At 38.4% G+C, this 18,346-nt stretch overlaps 2 protein-coding genes across 22 annotated transcripts in view; one reads left to right on the top strand and one right to left on the bottom strand.

The window, feature by feature from the left end:
• Positions 1-8,545, top strand: part of SUPT20H (SPT20 homolog, SAGA complex component) — a 28,681-nt gene extending 20,136 nt beyond the window's left edge. For 9 of the 21 annotated variants that reach the window (XM_056506368.1, XM_056506316.1, XM_056506446.1 and 6 more), the window contains exons 20-24: positions 896-1,047; positions 3,316-3,371; positions 4,670-4,783; positions 6,798-6,903; positions 8,393-8,545. In XM_056506368.1, the coding sequence (XP_056362343.1) occupies positions 896-1,047; positions 3,316-3,371; positions 4,670-4,783; positions 6,798-6,903; positions 8,393-8,493 (529 nt within the window). In that variant the 3' untranslated portion in view covers positions 8,494-8,545. The remainder of the gene's footprint in view (positions 1-895; positions 1,048-3,315; positions 3,372-4,669; positions 4,784-6,797; positions 6,904-8,392) is intronic. The other 12 variants (XM_056506410.1, XM_056506394.1, XM_056506329.1 and 9 more) reach the window with 3 other exon arrangements.
• A 310-nt stretch (positions 8,546-8,855) lies between these two features.
• On the bottom strand, positions 8,856-18,319 carry EXOSC8 (exosome component 8). Its single transcript, XM_056506470.1, has 11 exons — positions 18,267-18,319; positions 16,594-16,630; positions 15,501-15,564; positions 14,875-14,948; positions 14,259-14,304; positions 13,154-13,259; positions 13,023-13,068; positions 12,685-12,781; positions 11,530-11,650; positions 9,472-9,578; positions 8,856-9,070 (listed from the first exon to the last, which is right to left on the bottom strand). Exons 1-11 carry the CDS (start codon positions 18,281-18,283, stop codon positions 8,955-8,957), a joined length of 831 nt encoding a protein of 276 aa, XP_056362445.1. The 5' UTR covers positions 18,284-18,319; the 3' UTR covers positions 8,856-8,954.
• Between the last annotated feature and the right edge of the window lie 27 nt (positions 18,320-18,346).

The raw sequence follows: 18,346 nt of genomic DNA, 5'->3' as shown, positions 1-18,346 counted from the left end.
GGATCTACAATACAAAAAAGATCACTCATTTTGTAATTACAAAGTGAAGAGCCACTAGAAACTATTTGTATTTCTCAAATAGAAGTCACTTACTGTTAGATTATTGAAAAGATCTATTAAGAAAGGCTTTTATTGCTTTCATCGTTTTGGAGTCATATAAGTTCATTTCTTAAGGCTTTATCTCAATTTAAGTGATTTCTGAGGTTTTGCTCTGTAAGTTTGAAAACTTTTTTTTATTAATCAGGAGGTAGAATATCATATGCAGACCAATCTAAATGAAAAATGGGAACAGATTTGTTTCTGTCATTTAAAAAAAAAGCATTGAGGTGAAATGCTCTTTGATCCTTAACATTCATTTTATGGTTTAAAGAAAATAAATGCTGTCAATAATAGATTGTGTGGTATAACTTGAACTGATTTTAGACTAAGGAAAATTCTTCGATTACGGTGGTCAGTGTAAGACACACAGTGTGCTTCAATGCAGGTACCAGACATTGAAATTATCCAGCTAAGGTGTTCAGCAGCTGGTTACTGTTGATAAATTGGACTTTTTTCATGGGGCAAAAAGAAAAGGCAAACCTGTTGTTTTTATGATAGTACAACCATTTTGAAGACTGTTGGCCTTTTAGTATTTGTAGAATGAAAGGACCACTTGTGATTTATTTTTATCAGTTGATATCAAAGAAGAAAAAATACAGTATGTGCTCATAATATGAAATATATGTTATGCTCTAGGCAAAATGATTTTTTTTAAGCTGCATTGATGCTTTATCCATAGTCCTATAATTTACAGCAAACAACTCATGTATTTGCCATGAGACAGAGGGCAACAATTTAGTTATTCAGATTTACTTGTTCCACTTGGGTTTGATGTGTTGTCTTTCCTCTTCTACAGTGGAGCACAGTCACTGATGAGTTCAAACCCTATGTTGGGGTGCAACACTGGTGCCATAGCCCCTGCAGGTATAAATCTGAGTGGCATTTTACCCCCAGGAGGTCTGGTACCAAGTGCGCTGCCCGCTGCAATGCAGTCTGCCTCTCAAGCAGGTCAGTGTGACTGAGTGGAGAAGCCACCCTTCAGACAGGGACAGTGTGAAAACATTGGGTGAGAAAAATGGGCTGAAGTGGCACTGTGTGAAGAGGTTGTGTATTTGATGGCTGGAGCTCAGAACAACATACATGTTTTTGCATTCAAGATGTAGGCTGTGTTGGAGATTGTTTGAGGCTGTTTTTTGGTGAGCTAGGCTGGGGAGACACAGTCAAAACCTGGATTGTTTAGTGTGCTCAGTAAGAAGCTTGAGAGAAACTCCAAATTCAAATGCAATTTTGATAATGTTGACTGCCAGAAAAAAGGCATGATTGAACTTAGAAAGAGGCCTCACTTTTTTAAATGTTAGGGCATTTTATTCTGACCCTGGTACTACTTTATTCTTGTACAGCAATTAAGTAGTTCCTTATTGCCTACAAATGCAACTGTATAAATCTTAAAAGAACAATTTAAATTATCAGTTTATTTTTCCTGAACATATAATAAAGTCTAATGTATGGTTATAGAATGAGAACAGTAGAAGACTTCAAGTTATCGATCCCTAAGAGTCAAATTTGTCTAAATCATACTGAAGCAACGAGCAATGTTTATCTAAATTGTCTTTAAATACCTTCACTAAAGAAGATTCCAGTCTTCCTCAGTAGCTGTTTGGAGTGATTCATTATCCATGCAAAATGTTTCCATCTAATTACAGTGCATCTCTTGAACTGCAGGTTTTTTTCTCCTATACCTTTCAGATGTGAAAAATAGTTGTTCATTCTTTCTCTTTACCTTCTAAGTATCAAACATGCTGTCATGTCCCACATTTGTCTTCTCTTTCTGATAGGTCGTATTTTTCAAACCTTTCATAATCCTGTCACTCTTTTCTAGAAGACTGTCCAATTTGCTTACATCCTTCTTAAAATGTGATAACCAAAACGGGACACAAGCCTGAGCTTGGCTGATTTACCACTGTGGAGCACAGCAGAAATAAATGCATCTCATCTCTTTCACAACATTCCTGTTAATATTTCCCCAAATGAGGTCTGCCTGTTTTTTATCTGTATTTTTTCAACAGCATTACCTTAACATAAGAATAGCTTTACTGGTTTAGGCCAAAAATCCATCCAGTCTATATTCTGTCTCTGACAGTTGCCATTAGAGGATACTGGGGAGGTTTGAGATGAGGCAAAAGTGCAAAATGAAACTTTCCTTGTCTACAACTGTACCTCTTCTGGCAATCTACAGCTTTGAGACTTTCTCAGCTGAAGAATATCCACATGGATCTTTGTGCTTAATATCTCGTGCTAGATTTCTAGTCTGTGGATTTATCTAATTGTTTCTGAACCCATGTATATTTTTGGAATCTCTACAGCATCTTGTGACAGTGAATTTTATAAATGTAAACTGTGCGAAGCGGTTCTTTCCTTTCTGTGCTTTGTAGTTTGTGATATGGATGATTTTGGATATGTTTGTGACCTACTGTAACTTCTCATGTCCTTTCTTGCTGTATAGACACAAAGATAGTTACAATATGTACTTGGTCATTTGTCTCCAATTCAGTGTTACTGAGTTTTGGACCACTTCTTCAATTCACAAGGATCACTTTTAGTCTATTTCTGTCCTTTCAAGCACTATCAACCTCTGCCAGTTTGGTGTCACAGATTTGTACATGCTGTGCTGTCACTCACACAACAGATGCAAGTAGTGAGCTGAGCTAGGTCTGTGCAAGGTCTCCAGGGCTTCTGTTTGATAGCTGCTGTTTGACTGGAGCATTGCTCAGATTTGGGGTGGGATTGTTTTCTGTTAAAGATTGATAAGAGCATATTACTTCACTGAGCCTTTGGACTTTTTTGATTTCCTGTACAAATAGTAAAACTTTTTAAAGGCAGAAGGGTCACTGAAAAGTAACTGCTGTGGTGTTCTCCACAATCACCTTTGTGCAAATGCATGAACAGGTTATAGGTCACAGGGTATAGTGTTATGTAGTTACACAGATTTCTTTCCATTTAGTCAGCTCTTGTGCACTTTGAGTCTGAATAACTATGAACTCCATTATGGAAAATGCAGCATTGTATTAAGTTTACATTTAATTTACACTTGCTAGTATTACACTTGTATTATACTTGTATTATTATAAACTTAGTATTAAGTTACACTCAATTTACACTAGCCAGTTTTCCAATTTCCAGGTGTTTAGAAATAGTCCCAGTGGAAAGGTGTACTGTAAAACACAAATACAACTGAGTAAAGACTCACTACTAATAGAAAGATGTTTTCTTTAACAGGCAGCCCATTTGGTTTGAAAAATACATCAAATCTTCGGCCCTTAAATCTTCTACAGGTAATTTATATACTTGGACACAATAATAATGATAATGTCTTATCTTTCTATAGACACCTGCTTAGTGCTGCTTCCTGCACTGCCCCACACAGATCTTTGGAGCCAGTTGGTCAGACCATTTACTGCAAATCTTAATTGCTTATTTAAAAGTCTTAGAATAAGAGAAAAGACTACTTCCATAGAGATACCAGGTGGAAGTTATATTCCTAGCTCAGAAAAAAAGATAATTCTCAGGAACAGTATAAAGATGCTGACATTTGGATTCAAAAGATTAAACCTAAAATACAATCTTTAAGGATTTGCCTAAGGTCTCATTGCAGATCATTCTTTATACTAAAATTATACAATTATACTACCCAAAGCAGTGTAGTACCAAGGTTAGATGCAGAATGCTTAAAAAGCAAGCTCAGGATGCACAGCTAGTGCAATAATAGGTGTAAAGTGTTTTTGGTAATGGAAATGGAATTTCATGTAAGATGGGGAGTTTAGAAGGCCTGAAAATGCTTTCTTTGCACTAAGCATACATACAAATACAAATATGAGCAGATGTTTATTGTGTCAGAGGTGCATTTAGAAGTGGAAAAGGGATTGTTTGTGGAACAGGGTGGAGTTCCCACACCTTGAAGTTAGCTGCCAGATGCAGGTGCAGAATTGCAGCTTTAGTGTTCCACATAGGTTGCACCACACTTCAAAAAATTACTACCAGCTTTGCTGCTTCCTCTTCCCACTCCAGAAACATGGAAAGGGCAGGCACAGGAGGCAGTTATGCCAGAGTAGAGCTTTTCTATAGAATTAAATGCTTGTATTTGAGTGATTCCATGTTGAAGGACATCCTTTCAATCTAGCTCTGCCACTCATAAACCAAGAACAATTTGGCTGAAATAAGTGCAATTAAAGCTGGGGTAAGGGAGAGGAATCAAGGCCATTTCACTATCTATTAAAATTCAGTGGAATATTCTATTCAGTGGAATATTCTGAAAGTGGAAATTATATACAGTGCTGTTGAAGGCTGGTATTTATCTTTCCATTTATTATCAGTACAGTATCTACCATTTTTATTAAAATACTTAAAATATATTTTACTATGGAAATATATTTCTATAAGTTCATGGAAGTTTGTTTTCAGAGCATTAGCCTTTTTCACAAACAGCAGCAATTGTAAACTGATTGTAAAGGCACTACAAAACAAAAATCAAGCCTCTAGGAAGTATACCATTATCAATACTATGTTCATCCTAGCACCATAGGAAACTCAGCAGTTTGATTGAATTATGCCTTTTGTTTTTAATCTTTAACAGCTTCGAGGTGGTTCACTTATTTTTAAACCACTCCAGCAGCAGCTGTCACAGTTTTCTCCACAGCAACAGTCTCAGCAGCCTACAACCTGTAGTCCTCAGCAACAGGGAGAACAGGTGTGTGCTAACAGCCCTCAGTCTGGGGTGTGAGGATGAAACAGTTTCTCCTATTCTCCCCATCTCCACAAGTAAATGAGCCATTACCTAATAGATCTGAAGCAGATGGGGAGGAAAGTCTTCCTCCTAAACTTTCTCAAACAGCAAAGACTGCAGTGGCTCTGTTGCTATGGCTGGAGCTGGGTTATATTTCTTTATATCCTGTACAGAAAAGCTGTAACAGAACAACTGGCTGAGCATTGTCTAACTCTGTCACTAAGAGAGCCAGCCCCACTGTATGAGTGGTGTAAAATCAGCTTAGTGCTATGTTTATCATAACTAACAGATATATCAGATGAACAGAGAAAAAATGCAGTCAGCATTATTACTATTATTAACCAAACCTTGTTACTGACACTCCTGTGAGTTAGTTTACAACCCTCACTGCTGTAGTTCAACAGAATTTTCTTTACACCAAAGGAATTATTAGCTGTCTTTAAAGCTGTAATCTTAAGACATTTGCTCTACTGCTGCCTGTAATTAGTGTTAAAGGCTTTAATCACTGAGGAAATCTAAAGTCTTGATAGATTTACTGGTCAGTTGTTAGTACTTAAAAATCCTAATCAACATTGATACAGCAGTTTGAGAAAACTAGCTGCTCTGTTTTTGTATTCATCTTTGCAGACACACAAGCCTTCTGCTTACCAAATGCTCTACTGGATACTCAAGTTTCTCATAATTTCACTTGTGATGCTGTAGACTGCTCATAAATAAGATGCCTCTTCCAAAAATTTTTATGGTATATAGCCTCCTGTGCCACAGGCCTTATTCTGGATTGTGGGATAGTTTAATGGGAAACTACAATTTGTTCAAATCTCTGAATGTTAGTAGAACTACTCAAAAAAAAAATCACGTGACCTTGTACTGTTGGCCTTTATTTTCTAGATATTGAACATCAAGGGCATTTATTAAAAGGCTGATGTAAGCACAGTCCTTGTGTCAGAAAGTTCTTCTGGAGAAAATCAATCTCTGCATTGGTTAAATTGCCCTAAGGAACTTCTCTCAAACTTTGCATTATAGATGAAGGGGTCATTGGCTAAAATGAGCTATTATGGACACTTAGTTTTCATAAGGACAGGAATTTATGTGCTCACAATGCTTAGTGAAGAAACTTAGGCCTAAAAACAACAATCATTTTCTGTGCTACCAATATAATACAAATTAGCATTCTCTCTCATACTTAGGGGTTTTCCCCACATGGTGGTTCTATGACTCCTAGTCATCACAGAAACGTGCACTTTTGGTCTGGTTTTCCTAGATCTTAGTGGCTTTATAATGTAACACTAAAGCAGCATTGCAACTCCTGGACTGCACCAGCTTTCTTCTGACTAATAAGCCATGCAGTTTTCTCGAATTGTGCATATAATGCTTTATTTCCCTGTGTTATAAATCAATCCATAATTTAAGTTCTAGAAGAGGTCATAATTCAGTACCCTTTGGTTTCAGGAGACATTAGAATTCCATTAAAGTGATTACTGTGAAAACTGCTGTGTTCAGAAAATACAATTTTTAAAGTGGGGTCTGTATTTTTATGAAATTAAGGAGTGTGTGGCACAATATGAACATGGGAATGTGTCAGGATTTGTACACTTTTATTGATTGGAACCATTGCACATGGTATCTCAGGGTCCCCTGGAGACTTTGGGGCTGGGAGTGGGACAGGAAATTGTCGTAAGATTACAACCGTAAAGTGCAGTCTCTGCTAGACTGCGGAGAAGTTGACAACTGCGTGAGACTTCTGCTGGGTAACATGAGCAATACCATTTTTGCCAAAACAAAGTTGTTCTGGGGTATTCAATATCTTCTTGTTCTGCTGTTATGTGATACACTGTAGCCTGTATCTACACACACTGGATGACGTAGCATTAAATGTTTTTAAATGGCACTTCAGAAGTTTGCCTTCACACTGGCTTTATTTGCTTATTCATTGATACAAAAGTTTGGTAATAAGGATCAAGCTTTTCATTTTTGCTAGGGGTCTGACCAAGGTCCATCCAATCAAGATCAGGCATTATCTGCCCAACAAGCTGCTGTAATTAACCTGACTGGAGTAGGGAATTTTATGCAACCTCAAGCCACAGGTATGTGCTTGCTGAGCCTCCTTTTGTAGCTAAGTGTTTATGTTGATAAATTCACACTGAAATGAAGTTTGGTCTTAAGGAAGTCTTATCTTAAGGAAGTCTTACACTAGATCAGAATGATTTACTGTTTATTATCAGGACCTGAATTCTATGAGAAAGACTTGACTTCTAAAGCATGCACTTCTCTGCTGTTTGGCAGTTAAGTGCCATCAATTGATAGTATCACATGAAAACAAGTTACACTTAAAACGAAAATGCAGGAAACTTCATGCCAGACTTCATTAAGGAATGTTTCCTTAACTGTGTGCTTAACATCCAGTGTGAGAAACCTTTGTGTCTCCACAGCACTTCATAATCTAACTATGTTCTAACTAACAGAGTATGTATATCATGTATACTTTATTCTGCACTGTTCCCAGTTTGACTCTGAAACTAATTCTATTGATCCCCCTTTCCTGTTCCACTGTATTCCTATGTCTTCCTCCCCTGACCAACTCAACCTGACCTCTTTGACCTGCCTGCTTTCCCCTTCTCCTTTCTCAGTGTTGTCTCAGCTTGGCTCTGCCGTGAACAGACCTGGGCAAAGCCTTCCTCAGCAGAGACTCCAGCTCTCTTCTGCCTTGCAACAGCAACAACAACAAGCCTTGCAGCAGCAGCAGCAACAGATACAAGTAATCCAGCAACTTCACTCTGATTGTGTTTAAAAAAAATTAAATTAAAAATACAATTCTTGGCTCCAAAATCAAAAATACTGCCCTTTTGGGCTGTCTTTTCAACAAATGCAGTTATGGTCTTGCAAATTGAAGGAAAAAAACAACAACAAAACCAACATGTATTTGGCAAACTATCATGCAAGACCTGAGATCTGTGGTTCTCTCAGCTTGGAGCACTGAATTTATTTTTATTGGTTTAAGCCCTCCACCTTCCTGATTTGCAAACATTCAAGGGGTGCTTGTGGCACATACCTAAATACTATACCAGGTGCCAATAGATTTCAAAATGGCGTGGATGTAAGCACCTGGAAGTTCAAATGTAGCACTACTACAGTCAGTACATGGAAGCAAAAGCTCTGCAAAGCATTCCTTTTACTATTCAGATGCTTCATGAAAATATTTTAGCATTTTTTTAGCACAGTCTTCTCATTGCAATACATACAGAAAATTCCTATGAATCATACACTGAGAAGGTATCATGCTAAAAAGGTACTGTGTAACCCAAACACTCAGTGAAGTTGCTGAGTTACTGCAATGAAGAGAAAGGGCAAAGAAATAAATCTACACACATTCACATGTAAAATGTTAGCTTGTGCCCTCAGCAGGCTTCTGTGCCACTGGTGCTGCTTGACTGTACCCCTTGCCCCAGTACATGGCGTGTTCCTTTTGTCAACCTGGTGCTTCCTCGTTTTTTCTCTCTCTCCCCCCTTCATTCTTCCTGATGTGAAAGCTTTACAGTAAACACTAACAAGCTTTTTCTCCCTTCTCCATGGCAGCAGTTGCGATTCTTGCAGCATCAAATGGCTATGGCAGCGGCAGCAGCACAAGCAGCTCACCTGCATCATCAACAGCATTCAGGCAGCCACTCAAAAAGTAAAAGGAAAAGAGGCACACCAGCCCCTCCAAAATCATGAGCCTTGCCTCCTCCCCCCCCAAAAAAATTGATTCGAAGGGTTTGGGTTTTTTTCCAGATTATTAAGGAAAAGTCTTAAAATTTAATTAGTGTTTTATATTACTGATGGGAAAATGAACTTTTGACATTACACTAAAAGAAATGAACTGATTTTGGAAGCCAACCTTACAGAACTTAGAAATTTCATCTATAAAGTGGCTAGGATCTGGTTTCCTCAAGTCACTTAATTTTTTAACAGAATGTTTTATCTTGTATTTTTTACCACTCAACAACATTGTACATAGAATAAGGGTGAAAAACATTTTAGAAAAAATGAACTTTGTAAATGTAGTATTGGTATTTGTTTATTTAGTATAAAAGGTTTGTGAACACTGTAACAAATACAATTTTTACAAATCCATTTTTGAAAAGAGCTCTCTTTTTGTTCACTTGGGTGTTATACTTTTTATTACTTTGTCTATCAGCTTCTTTACTTCTTTGTGTCTTGTAATTGCTCTGGTGATGCAGTCCTGAAGCTTGGCTCCTGTAAGAGGACTTCCACCTAAACAATGAAAGGAACAATTTGGTTTTCTACTTATACTTCAGTTACATTTATCTGTGATTTCCAAATGCAAGTATTAATACAGTAATTGTCATTACTAGCACCTTTCACCTGGGGAGCATACAGCTTTTCCAGCCCTAGCTTCAGGCAAAGGTAATGGAAACAAACAAGAGTTGTAACAGGAGACATGCCCAGAATTTGTCCTCTGCTGTGACTGCTTTTTGGACTTCAGTCATGCCACCATCTTAAAACTCCTTTCAAGAGCAGGTAATTTAGTGACTATTCAAGCAGACACTCTGTTACCAAAAGCACCCGCAACTCAAAGCAAAACTGGTATATAATCTTTTCTTGACCTAACATCATCATCTCCATAGGTTTCTTTGTAGTAAATTTACAAGTACCTGGTTTATGGACAGAACACAGTCTGCCTTCTTCATCAGTTACAATGGTTACTGTTCCAGTTGCTAAATCTTCTTCTTCAGCAGTTGGATCAACAATGAGTAACGTGCTTGTGAAAGAAATGCATGCAGATATGTTGATATACATTGCTCCATTAATGTTATTGAAAAATACAATTTTTACTGTAGTCTTACAAAAGAGTAATGGATTTAGTGCTCAAGCTTATCTGTTTTCCTACCACAATGCACCAATTTAAAAAAAGAAAAACGCCAAAAAATGTGGGATATTTCACATCATCATGGGTTTATGATTGTGGAAAATAGGCATGTAAGCTGTTTCATAAATTTGTGACACTGATGTATTGCAGGAAAATGCCACTAAATTACCATTTGCAGTATGAAATACTGCAGTCATTATTTTGTAGTTACACTGAAGACTGGCATTGCATTAGGTGTAGGCTGCACTAATTTCTACCAGACACCTTAAAACAAAATCACTTCCAATGGTAAGTTCACCAAAGTAGTTCTTTGTTCTAATTTTTGTCAGTGAACTCTAACATCATGCAGACTGGGGATAGTTCAAAAACAGATTCAGTGGGTTGCTTAAGACAGCTTATTCTGCTGTCATGCACCACATGAGGAGTTCAATGCATGGCTCTTGTTGATGTACAGGTCACTGCCACAGGAGCAGCTCTGCACCAGTGCTCCTTAGCCATGGCCATGCTAACCAGCAACCTACTATTTCCATTTATTCAAGGAAGCCTTTTATGGAAGAAGAAAAATGCCTGGAAGCCAGAGTATGTAAAGCATTTTATTGAAAGGGTTGTGTCAACAGCTCTAGAAAAATTAATAAACCAGATTTTTAAAAAAACCTCAACACAAACCACACAACACAGGCATATACCCATCAATGCTTAGTTTTAGGAGCTAAAAGGAGACTTAAGTAACTTGTTTGATGCAACAGTTGGTTTCAGGGAAGGAAACAAAGCCCAACAGACGCTCTTGGAAAGCCTTCTTCCCCAGGTAGCTTTTTGGTCTATGTGTAAGTAAGTATGTGTGATTTGTGTGTAAACAATACCCTACTGACAGCCGTCTGCCTAGTATGTTACCCAAATGCTCAGTGTACATCAACCTTCAGACCCAGCAGAAATGGTATTAAAGCAAGTAACAGAGGCTCTTTAAAGTACCAATAATGTCCTGCTCTGATGCATTTTGATAATCACTTGATCAACATTTGAATTATTGCACTCCCCACCCCATTTGTTACTTGGATGAAAGGCGCTACTAATCATTTCTGTGAATACACATTCATGTGCCATAACCCCTCAACATCTCCAAACAGACCTAAATCTTGAATAGCACAGTGAGCACTATCCTGTCACTTTCTGTGTTGCAAATGGAGTCACCAGAAATTGCTACATTTCTTCTAATAGCAGCAGCACACATTATTAACATGCTTGACCTAATTTCAGATGAGGAGTCAAGTTACCAGATGTGATTACTTTGAATTCTCATGATCAGATTCTTTTCCTACATGAACAATGACTTAAGCATGCTGATTACACTTCACCTTGGATAATTATGTTTTCAGTTATCCAGGGGGTTTTATTGTTCTAACTGGACTGTTATTTCCTTTGTTGACTACATCCTTGGAATAAGCTGTTCAAAAACTACCCTCTTTTCTATCAGTTACTTACAGTGGCTTCTAAAACATTAATTGCACTGGTACCTTTTCATCTTAAAGATACTTCAAAAACCTAGAAGAGTACCCATCCCTGGACTTTCAAGCTTATCTTTCAGGTTGGGAACCATTTCTGTTTTAAGTCACAGGAAGAAGCTGAGTACAGACTGCACTTAGTTCTGTGCTCTCATTACATCACAGAACTAGAGGCCCCTTGAATGAGAGAGGCTGTGGATTTAAGAATGGTGGAGCAGCATTGCCTGAGGCTCCACACTGGTCCCTGGCAGAAGTGCAAAAATATCACTGGTGGCATCCTCTGTCTTTCATTTGTTTTACAGACAATGTTGTTTCAATAAAGTAGAAAACAGTTTGGAACTTACTCATCGAATATAGCAAATGATGTGGCAACCGGATGCTTTCTGATAATCAAAGGATTCTTCTGTTTTAAATTAACTTCTGATAAACCAGTTTCTTCATTTATCGTAACCAACGGCAAATGCACTGAAGAGATGAAAAAATTACAACAGTCTAATATTAAACATTGCTGGGTTTAGCAGGCCTAGACATGTTGACAGCTATTGAAATGTTTAAGCTGTTCTTTTAACACTGAAAATCAATCAGAATGGAGTTTTGACTACATTAATAGTACTCTCTAAAAAAAAAAAAAAAAAAAAAAAAAAAGCTTGAATTTGAGGAAAGTATTTAGCTTCGAACTACCCATTCAAAGAAATACTTGATTTTTCTATTCAAGGTAACAGAAGCTTTTCTCCTTACACAGAAACGTTTTTTACTTCCAAAATGCCACACAACTGAACTACTTCAGAGTTATATTTAACCAAAAGTATTTTTCCCCAAGTCTACTGGACATATAAAAACTAGGAATATAGTCTCATGTCATAAATTTTATATATCTGTAAAAATGGTGCCACCTGACCTTCAGCTAACTCTTGCTGTGACAACCCATACATTGCCAGTGGCAAGGAGGACAAGAGCAAAGTAGCTAGGGGAATTCCAAGGCTGGCAATTCACAGTTAGAAAAGGAGACCTTGCCATAAATTTCCCTTCAAACTGCTGCCTTCATGCCTTTATAAGCCACACACCTGAAACCAGTCCACACATTTTTCACAGACTATAAATCGTTAAGCTAGGAAAGGAATACTCTGTTGTGACATAGTACTTGTGTAAGCAAAGCCTCTGACAGCTCATCCTGCCTACACAAAGCACATTATCAGAGTAATACCCTGATGTAGATATTAAACTCGTTCATGCTACTGCTGAAAGACTCAGGTATCTGACATGAAAGAACACGTGGTAGAATAGCCATTAGTCTTTTAAGAAAGCAATAATAAGTGTACAAAAAGATTCTGTTTTTCAAGTGTTATGCACCTATGGCATCCCACCATCATTTCCACCTTATATGTGCACTCAAATGACAGGAAACAAAGTCCCATGAATTAGTTACCTACTTACCAGGGTTCAAAACTAATTCATTTCTCCAAGCAATCAGAATGACTCTTGTTCCAAGGAAGGCTTACCATTTTTTAATGCTGCCAACAAAGCAAAGACACTGGCATCCAGAAGGTTTCCATCATAGTCCAGACATATGATATCACAGTATAACACCCAAGCAAGCTATCAAAAAAGGTTTGTACAAGTGAGATAGTACATCAGCTAAGCAAACAGTGCAATATGTAAGAAAATTCTGGCCACATTAAATACATATACTTATTTCTACCATGTGATAACTAAGCTATGAAGACTGAAAAACAAAAACAGCACTAAAACCCCCTATATCTACAAATACCTTCTGTATTTGTATTTGTGTAGAGGTACTGTGATCTTGTTACTATCTCCATTCTGAGATACAACTTACCTTGCCATTGGCAATACACAGATCTTCTTTCACTATCATCTGTGAACTAAAATAAACTGAGAGTAAGCAAGGAAATAGAAAACTGTCCTGCAGAGTTGCTTGTATTTTAACAACACTAATATGGCTCTTACTTTTCAATCACATCTGCGATGAACTGGCTCGCTGCTTGAGCCTCTTCACCAGGGGGTCCAGAGCGAAACCTCTCTGCACAGAGGGATGGCAGCTCCACATTTGGAACTAGGTAGCAAGAATCATTAGTCATGAACCAAAGAAAGCAGGCAATGGGTAATCAAAAATAAAAAAAAATAACAGATGCTCTTAATACTATTTTATGGACTTCAAATAACAGGCAAGACCAAGAATTTTCAATCAAGCCTTCCTAATTCTCTCCTCAAAAATAAAGTTATGCATCAGTTTGTATTAAAGAACTTGTAGTACTCTCTGTCCTCAGAAACTATATATTCCATGGAAAAGCACATACTCCTACCACTCTCTGTTTATAATCCTTCTCTGACTATCATGACCCACAAATTCTTCTGTAAGTGTTAAGCACTTTTCAGCAGATGAAGAAACAGCAGCATTTCCATCCCACTGCCTGACTTTACTGGTATGCTGTCTGCTTTTCATCAACCATTAAAACCTGAGGCTTTAGACTTGAAGCAAAAACATGCATAAACATTCATGAAAAGAACCTAAGTATAGTCAAACTCACTGAAAACAACATACTTGGGAGATGCCTGAGAAAAAGGGGATTTCATCTAAGCTCTCAGTTCCACAGAATTATTTTATTTCCAAAGGAACTCAAACAGGAGTGGGGAGGTACCACCAGGACTTACAGTTCTCTGAGAAATAAACGGATTTTATTTCACTGTTTTTAGGAGTTCTATTTTTTGCCTACTGGGACTTTGAAACAGAAGTTAACATTCCTTTGCAGTGTCTTGCATGCCACTGTCTTCTACAGATTACCGTCTCCCTCTTAATATACACACTGCTGCAAGTTTCCTTCCATGCCCAGCCTGGAATCAGCCATAAAAAGGCAGCTGTATATGGAAAACTCACAAGCAGAGCAAAGGGAATTCTAGACGCCTAAATGTCAATTTTGAAATTAATTTGAAGGGATGTAATAAAATTTGATCCAAATAAATTCTTTTAAGAAAAATCTTGACAATACATTTTTCACAACCTTTTCTCTGAAGCAATACAAAACCTGAGTAAGATCCATACTTAAACACTTACCAATATATCCCTTATTAGCAGAATCCACTGCAGGTGCAGCAAGTTCCTGGAGAAACAGAAAAGAGAAAAATGAAGATCGGAACTTTGTACAAAATATTTTCCAACTGTCCTATATACAAATGGTTGTTTTCTTCCCAGTTATCATTACAATGAGATTTACAAAAGCCATTTTTAATCGTCCTTGTCTGTAAATTTCCTATGGAAGAACTCAGCACAGGGATGAGCATTCATTTGTCTTGTAGGTCATGGCAGGCCAGCAACAGAGTTGAGGCTACAAGGCACTCACTAGTCCAGCCAGCTCATTCCCAGTGCACTTACTGATCAATGTTCAGGAACTTTTCAATTATAGAGCTTTTATCTAGAAATGTACAAGGACTTTAATTTTGTACACATCTTTCCCCATAGACGATGGGCATTACAAAAATATATGTTCTCTAATTATACAGGTAGGATTATACAATTACATTATATATTAACTTTCAGGTCTGGAAGTAACTCAGGTGAAAGACTGTAATTGCATCTGACTGGCACATTACTGTAACTCCAAGGGTGATTAATTCTAACACAAATTCACAAAGTCAGCTAACAGATAAATAAAGATAAAAACCAACCATACCGCTTTTACTCCACAAATCACCGTGGTATTTCCTAACTTCACCAGGGCAGAACCATCTGCAGTTGTAATTGAACCTGAAGAGAAAAACTACTGTTCAATAAAATCTGTTTTCCCTTCAAAGGGCATTAAATAACATCCAACCTTCACAAAGTGTTTACTTTCAATCATTTTATACTAAACACAGGCTAAGCAAAGTCTCAAATCCAGAGTGGGGCAGAATTTCTGTATGAAACAGTCAATCACACAGAGTGGCTGAGGTTCTCCAGCCTGCTGAGGCCCCTTCTGGATGGCAGCACAACCCTCTGGCATATCAGCCACTCCCAGTTTGGTGTCATCTGCAAACTTGTGAGGGCACCTAAATTGTGCTGCACACACAGGAGCAGAAATGACTAATTAAACTGTGCACATGAGCCCAGGAACAGGACTGAAAACAATGCTCAAGGATATTATTGTACCACACATTCTCTTTCCTGCTTGTGGAAACTGTAAAAAAAAAAAAATCCTTCCTCTTCCTGGTTTCCAAATGCAAGAACCAAAAAAACAAATTAGCAAGTCATCAAGGCCACCTCTATAACCTGATATTAATAATACCCCCCCCATTATTATTATTCCACATAAGCACTTGCCTATGTTGACAGTGGTTGTCCGAAATTCACCTAACTCTCTTCCATCAGGCCGACAGTTCTCTTTCTAAAGAAAAATTACAAAATTCAAATTCAAATTAGAAAACATACTTTATCAAATAACACAGTAATATTTTTGCTACAGAAGTTCATAAAAAATAACATTCTCTTCTCAAAAATGCTAGGGAAAACTCAGTCACACTCTACCTGCGTTTTCATCAACTTATACGTAGTTTGTGGTTGTAGGCCTGCAAAAGAAAACCCCTGATTTTCAAAATTAATTTAAATTTATTTAGACAATATAACAATAGACTGATTGTCTCAAGGGTAGGTACTACAGGAAGCTAGATTCAGAATATCATGCAATAATGAGCACACACTGGTAACTTAAAATGAGAGTTTCTACCTGTCTGCATTGTTTAGTGGAGCTCTTAAAATTAGAGTGAACTAAAGAAAACAAAAGAAAATCCTTGCACCCAAAGAAAACCCTACATTCAAATACCATCAGTCAGAAGCTGTGCAACACACAACCCTTATGTTAGAAACTGAAACAATATTATTTTAGATCTGAATTGTTACTTACCACAGTTTCAAAAGCAAACAATTTTGGTTCAATTATGAGAACCAAACTGCAGTAATACTGGACCCATTTCTAAGTCAATACAACTTCGATAACAGATTAACTAACTTAAGGTAACAAAATTCAGTGTTTTTCCTCCACAGTTACAGTGTGCATGGTTAGCAGCAATAATCTCTATTAATAATCTTTGTAGCATCTAAAAGCCTGGTTTGACGTAATTTTGTACTAGACAAAAACCTGCATCATAAATTTTGGTCAAATTTAACCTGAACTCCTTTCAAGACCAAGAGAAGCATTTACCTATCAAGATGAGCAGCATCACCATCACAGATGGAAAGAATAACATGTTCTGAAGAGCATAAATGTTTTCTGCCTGCTCAAACAGTTTGTTGTTTGTTTTTTTTTCAGTTTCCATTTCCATAGTTTCAGATTTCCATAGACAAGTCAGAAGAGCAGAAGCAAGCAAGAAAAAATTCACTATAAGGAATTTATACAATCATCTCATGTTTCACTCACCAAAAACCTCCTGTAATACTCCAAAGGTTCCACAGTTCTAGAACAAATAGAAAGAGAAGTTAAAATGCAAGCTCCTGATACAGGCAAGATACAGGAAAAAAAAAATCAGCAAGCACAAACCCACAACAATAAATAATTTGGGAATCAAGACACCTGACAAAGCTGCTTAGCAATACAGTTACGTAACAATGAGGAAACTCTAAACTTATCCAAAAAAAACCCTATGTTTTCCTAAATTCAGTTCCAAAATGCTTCTTCCATACAAGGAACCTGCCTGCACATACACGGAACAAAGACTGCTAGCTTTCACTTCCATAATCCTATTAGCTTCAAGTCAAAAGAATTATTTAATGACAGAAGGGTGTAGAATGCCTTTCAAGGAATGTAAAAAGGAAAATTTTACTAAAATATGTGTAATATTGTTAGTTCAAGGATCGCATTCAGATGCAGAAAATTGTATAAAAACTTTAAATTATTCAGTTTTTCTTAGAATCTTTGAGAAAATATAAAATTATAAAATATGCCTCATGCAGAGCTTCAGATGAGAAATAATTATTGCTTATTATTAAACATAAACTAGGTAACAGTATCCGAGTATTAATATTTTAAAGAGGGATCATTAAGGTTAAAAAAACTTTTATAAAAAGCATTAATATTTAAATGAAGCATTCACAGCTGTGTTAAAACAGTGCTTCTGGAGCAGGATTGGAAAAAAGATAAATGGAATAGGAAAGTTTGTCAAATGCAAACTAACATACAGAAGCATAACCAACATAATGGCCATCATTAATTGGCTCCTATCAGCTCCACGTCTTGGTGCTGTACTACTAGATTATAAGCCCAATAAAAGGTTTGTTGTGTTCCAGTTCATGTAACAGCCCTTGCTAAACCTTGTGTGACACTTCCAAGCCATAAATACATTAGAATCAAGGATGCTGGGACAGACTACCCAGAGAAGCTGGCCCCGTGCCTGGCAGGGTTCAAGGCCAGGCTGGTTGGGGCTCTGAGCAACTTGGGCTAGCAAAAGGCGTCCCTGCCCATGGCAGAGGGATTGGAACTGAATGATCTGGGAAGATCCCCTCTGACCCAAACCACTTCGCTATTCCAAAACAAGTAGTTATAAACGGGAAGTCACTGAATTCCCTACAGTTTTAACCTCCTTATAATGCCTTCAGCTGTGAAAGGGGAGATTTAGGTTGGAGAGCAGGAATAGGTTTGTCACCTAGAGGGTGACTGGGCACTGGAACTCCCCCAGGGCAGAGGTCACAGCACCAAAACTGCCCGAGTCCAAGAAGTGCTGTGACTCCTGAGGGCGTGCTGCACAGGGCCAGGAGCCGGACTCAGGGATCTCCAAGAATCCAGCTCGGAACACTCTGCAATTCTGGCACCAGGTAGCTCCGGGCCTCACTGAGCTCCGCTTTTTGCCGGGCCTTTTCCCGGCCGCCCAAACCCCGCTCGCTCAGCCTTTCCCACACACGCCGGGTCCCCACAGCCCCGCGGCACCGACCCCATCCCGGCGAGACGCGGCCCCGCCACGGCGGTGACGGGACAAAGCCCTCAGGGGTCCCGGGGCGGTGGGGATGGGGAGCAGGGCCGGGGCGATGGGGGCGCGGGCAGGGGCGGAGGGAATGAGGGCGCGGACGGGACCCGCGGCCGCCGGGCCCAGCACTTACTTGAACGCGGCCGCCATGGCGGTGCCGGCCCCGCCCCGGATGTGGCGCCCCCTGGCGGCCCGCCCGCCCGGCAGCCTCCG

Source organism: Oenanthe melanoleuca, chromosome 1, assembly GCF_029582105.1.
Source record: "Oenanthe melanoleuca isolate GR-GAL-2019-014 chromosome 1, OMel1.0, whole genome shotgun sequence".
Taxonomy (NCBI): domain Eukaryota; kingdom Metazoa; phylum Chordata; class Aves; order Passeriformes; family Muscicapidae; genus Oenanthe; species Oenanthe melanoleuca.
The sequence above is the reverse complement of the archived record's forward strand: the minus strand, read 5'-3'. Positions and strand labels throughout refer to the sequence as shown.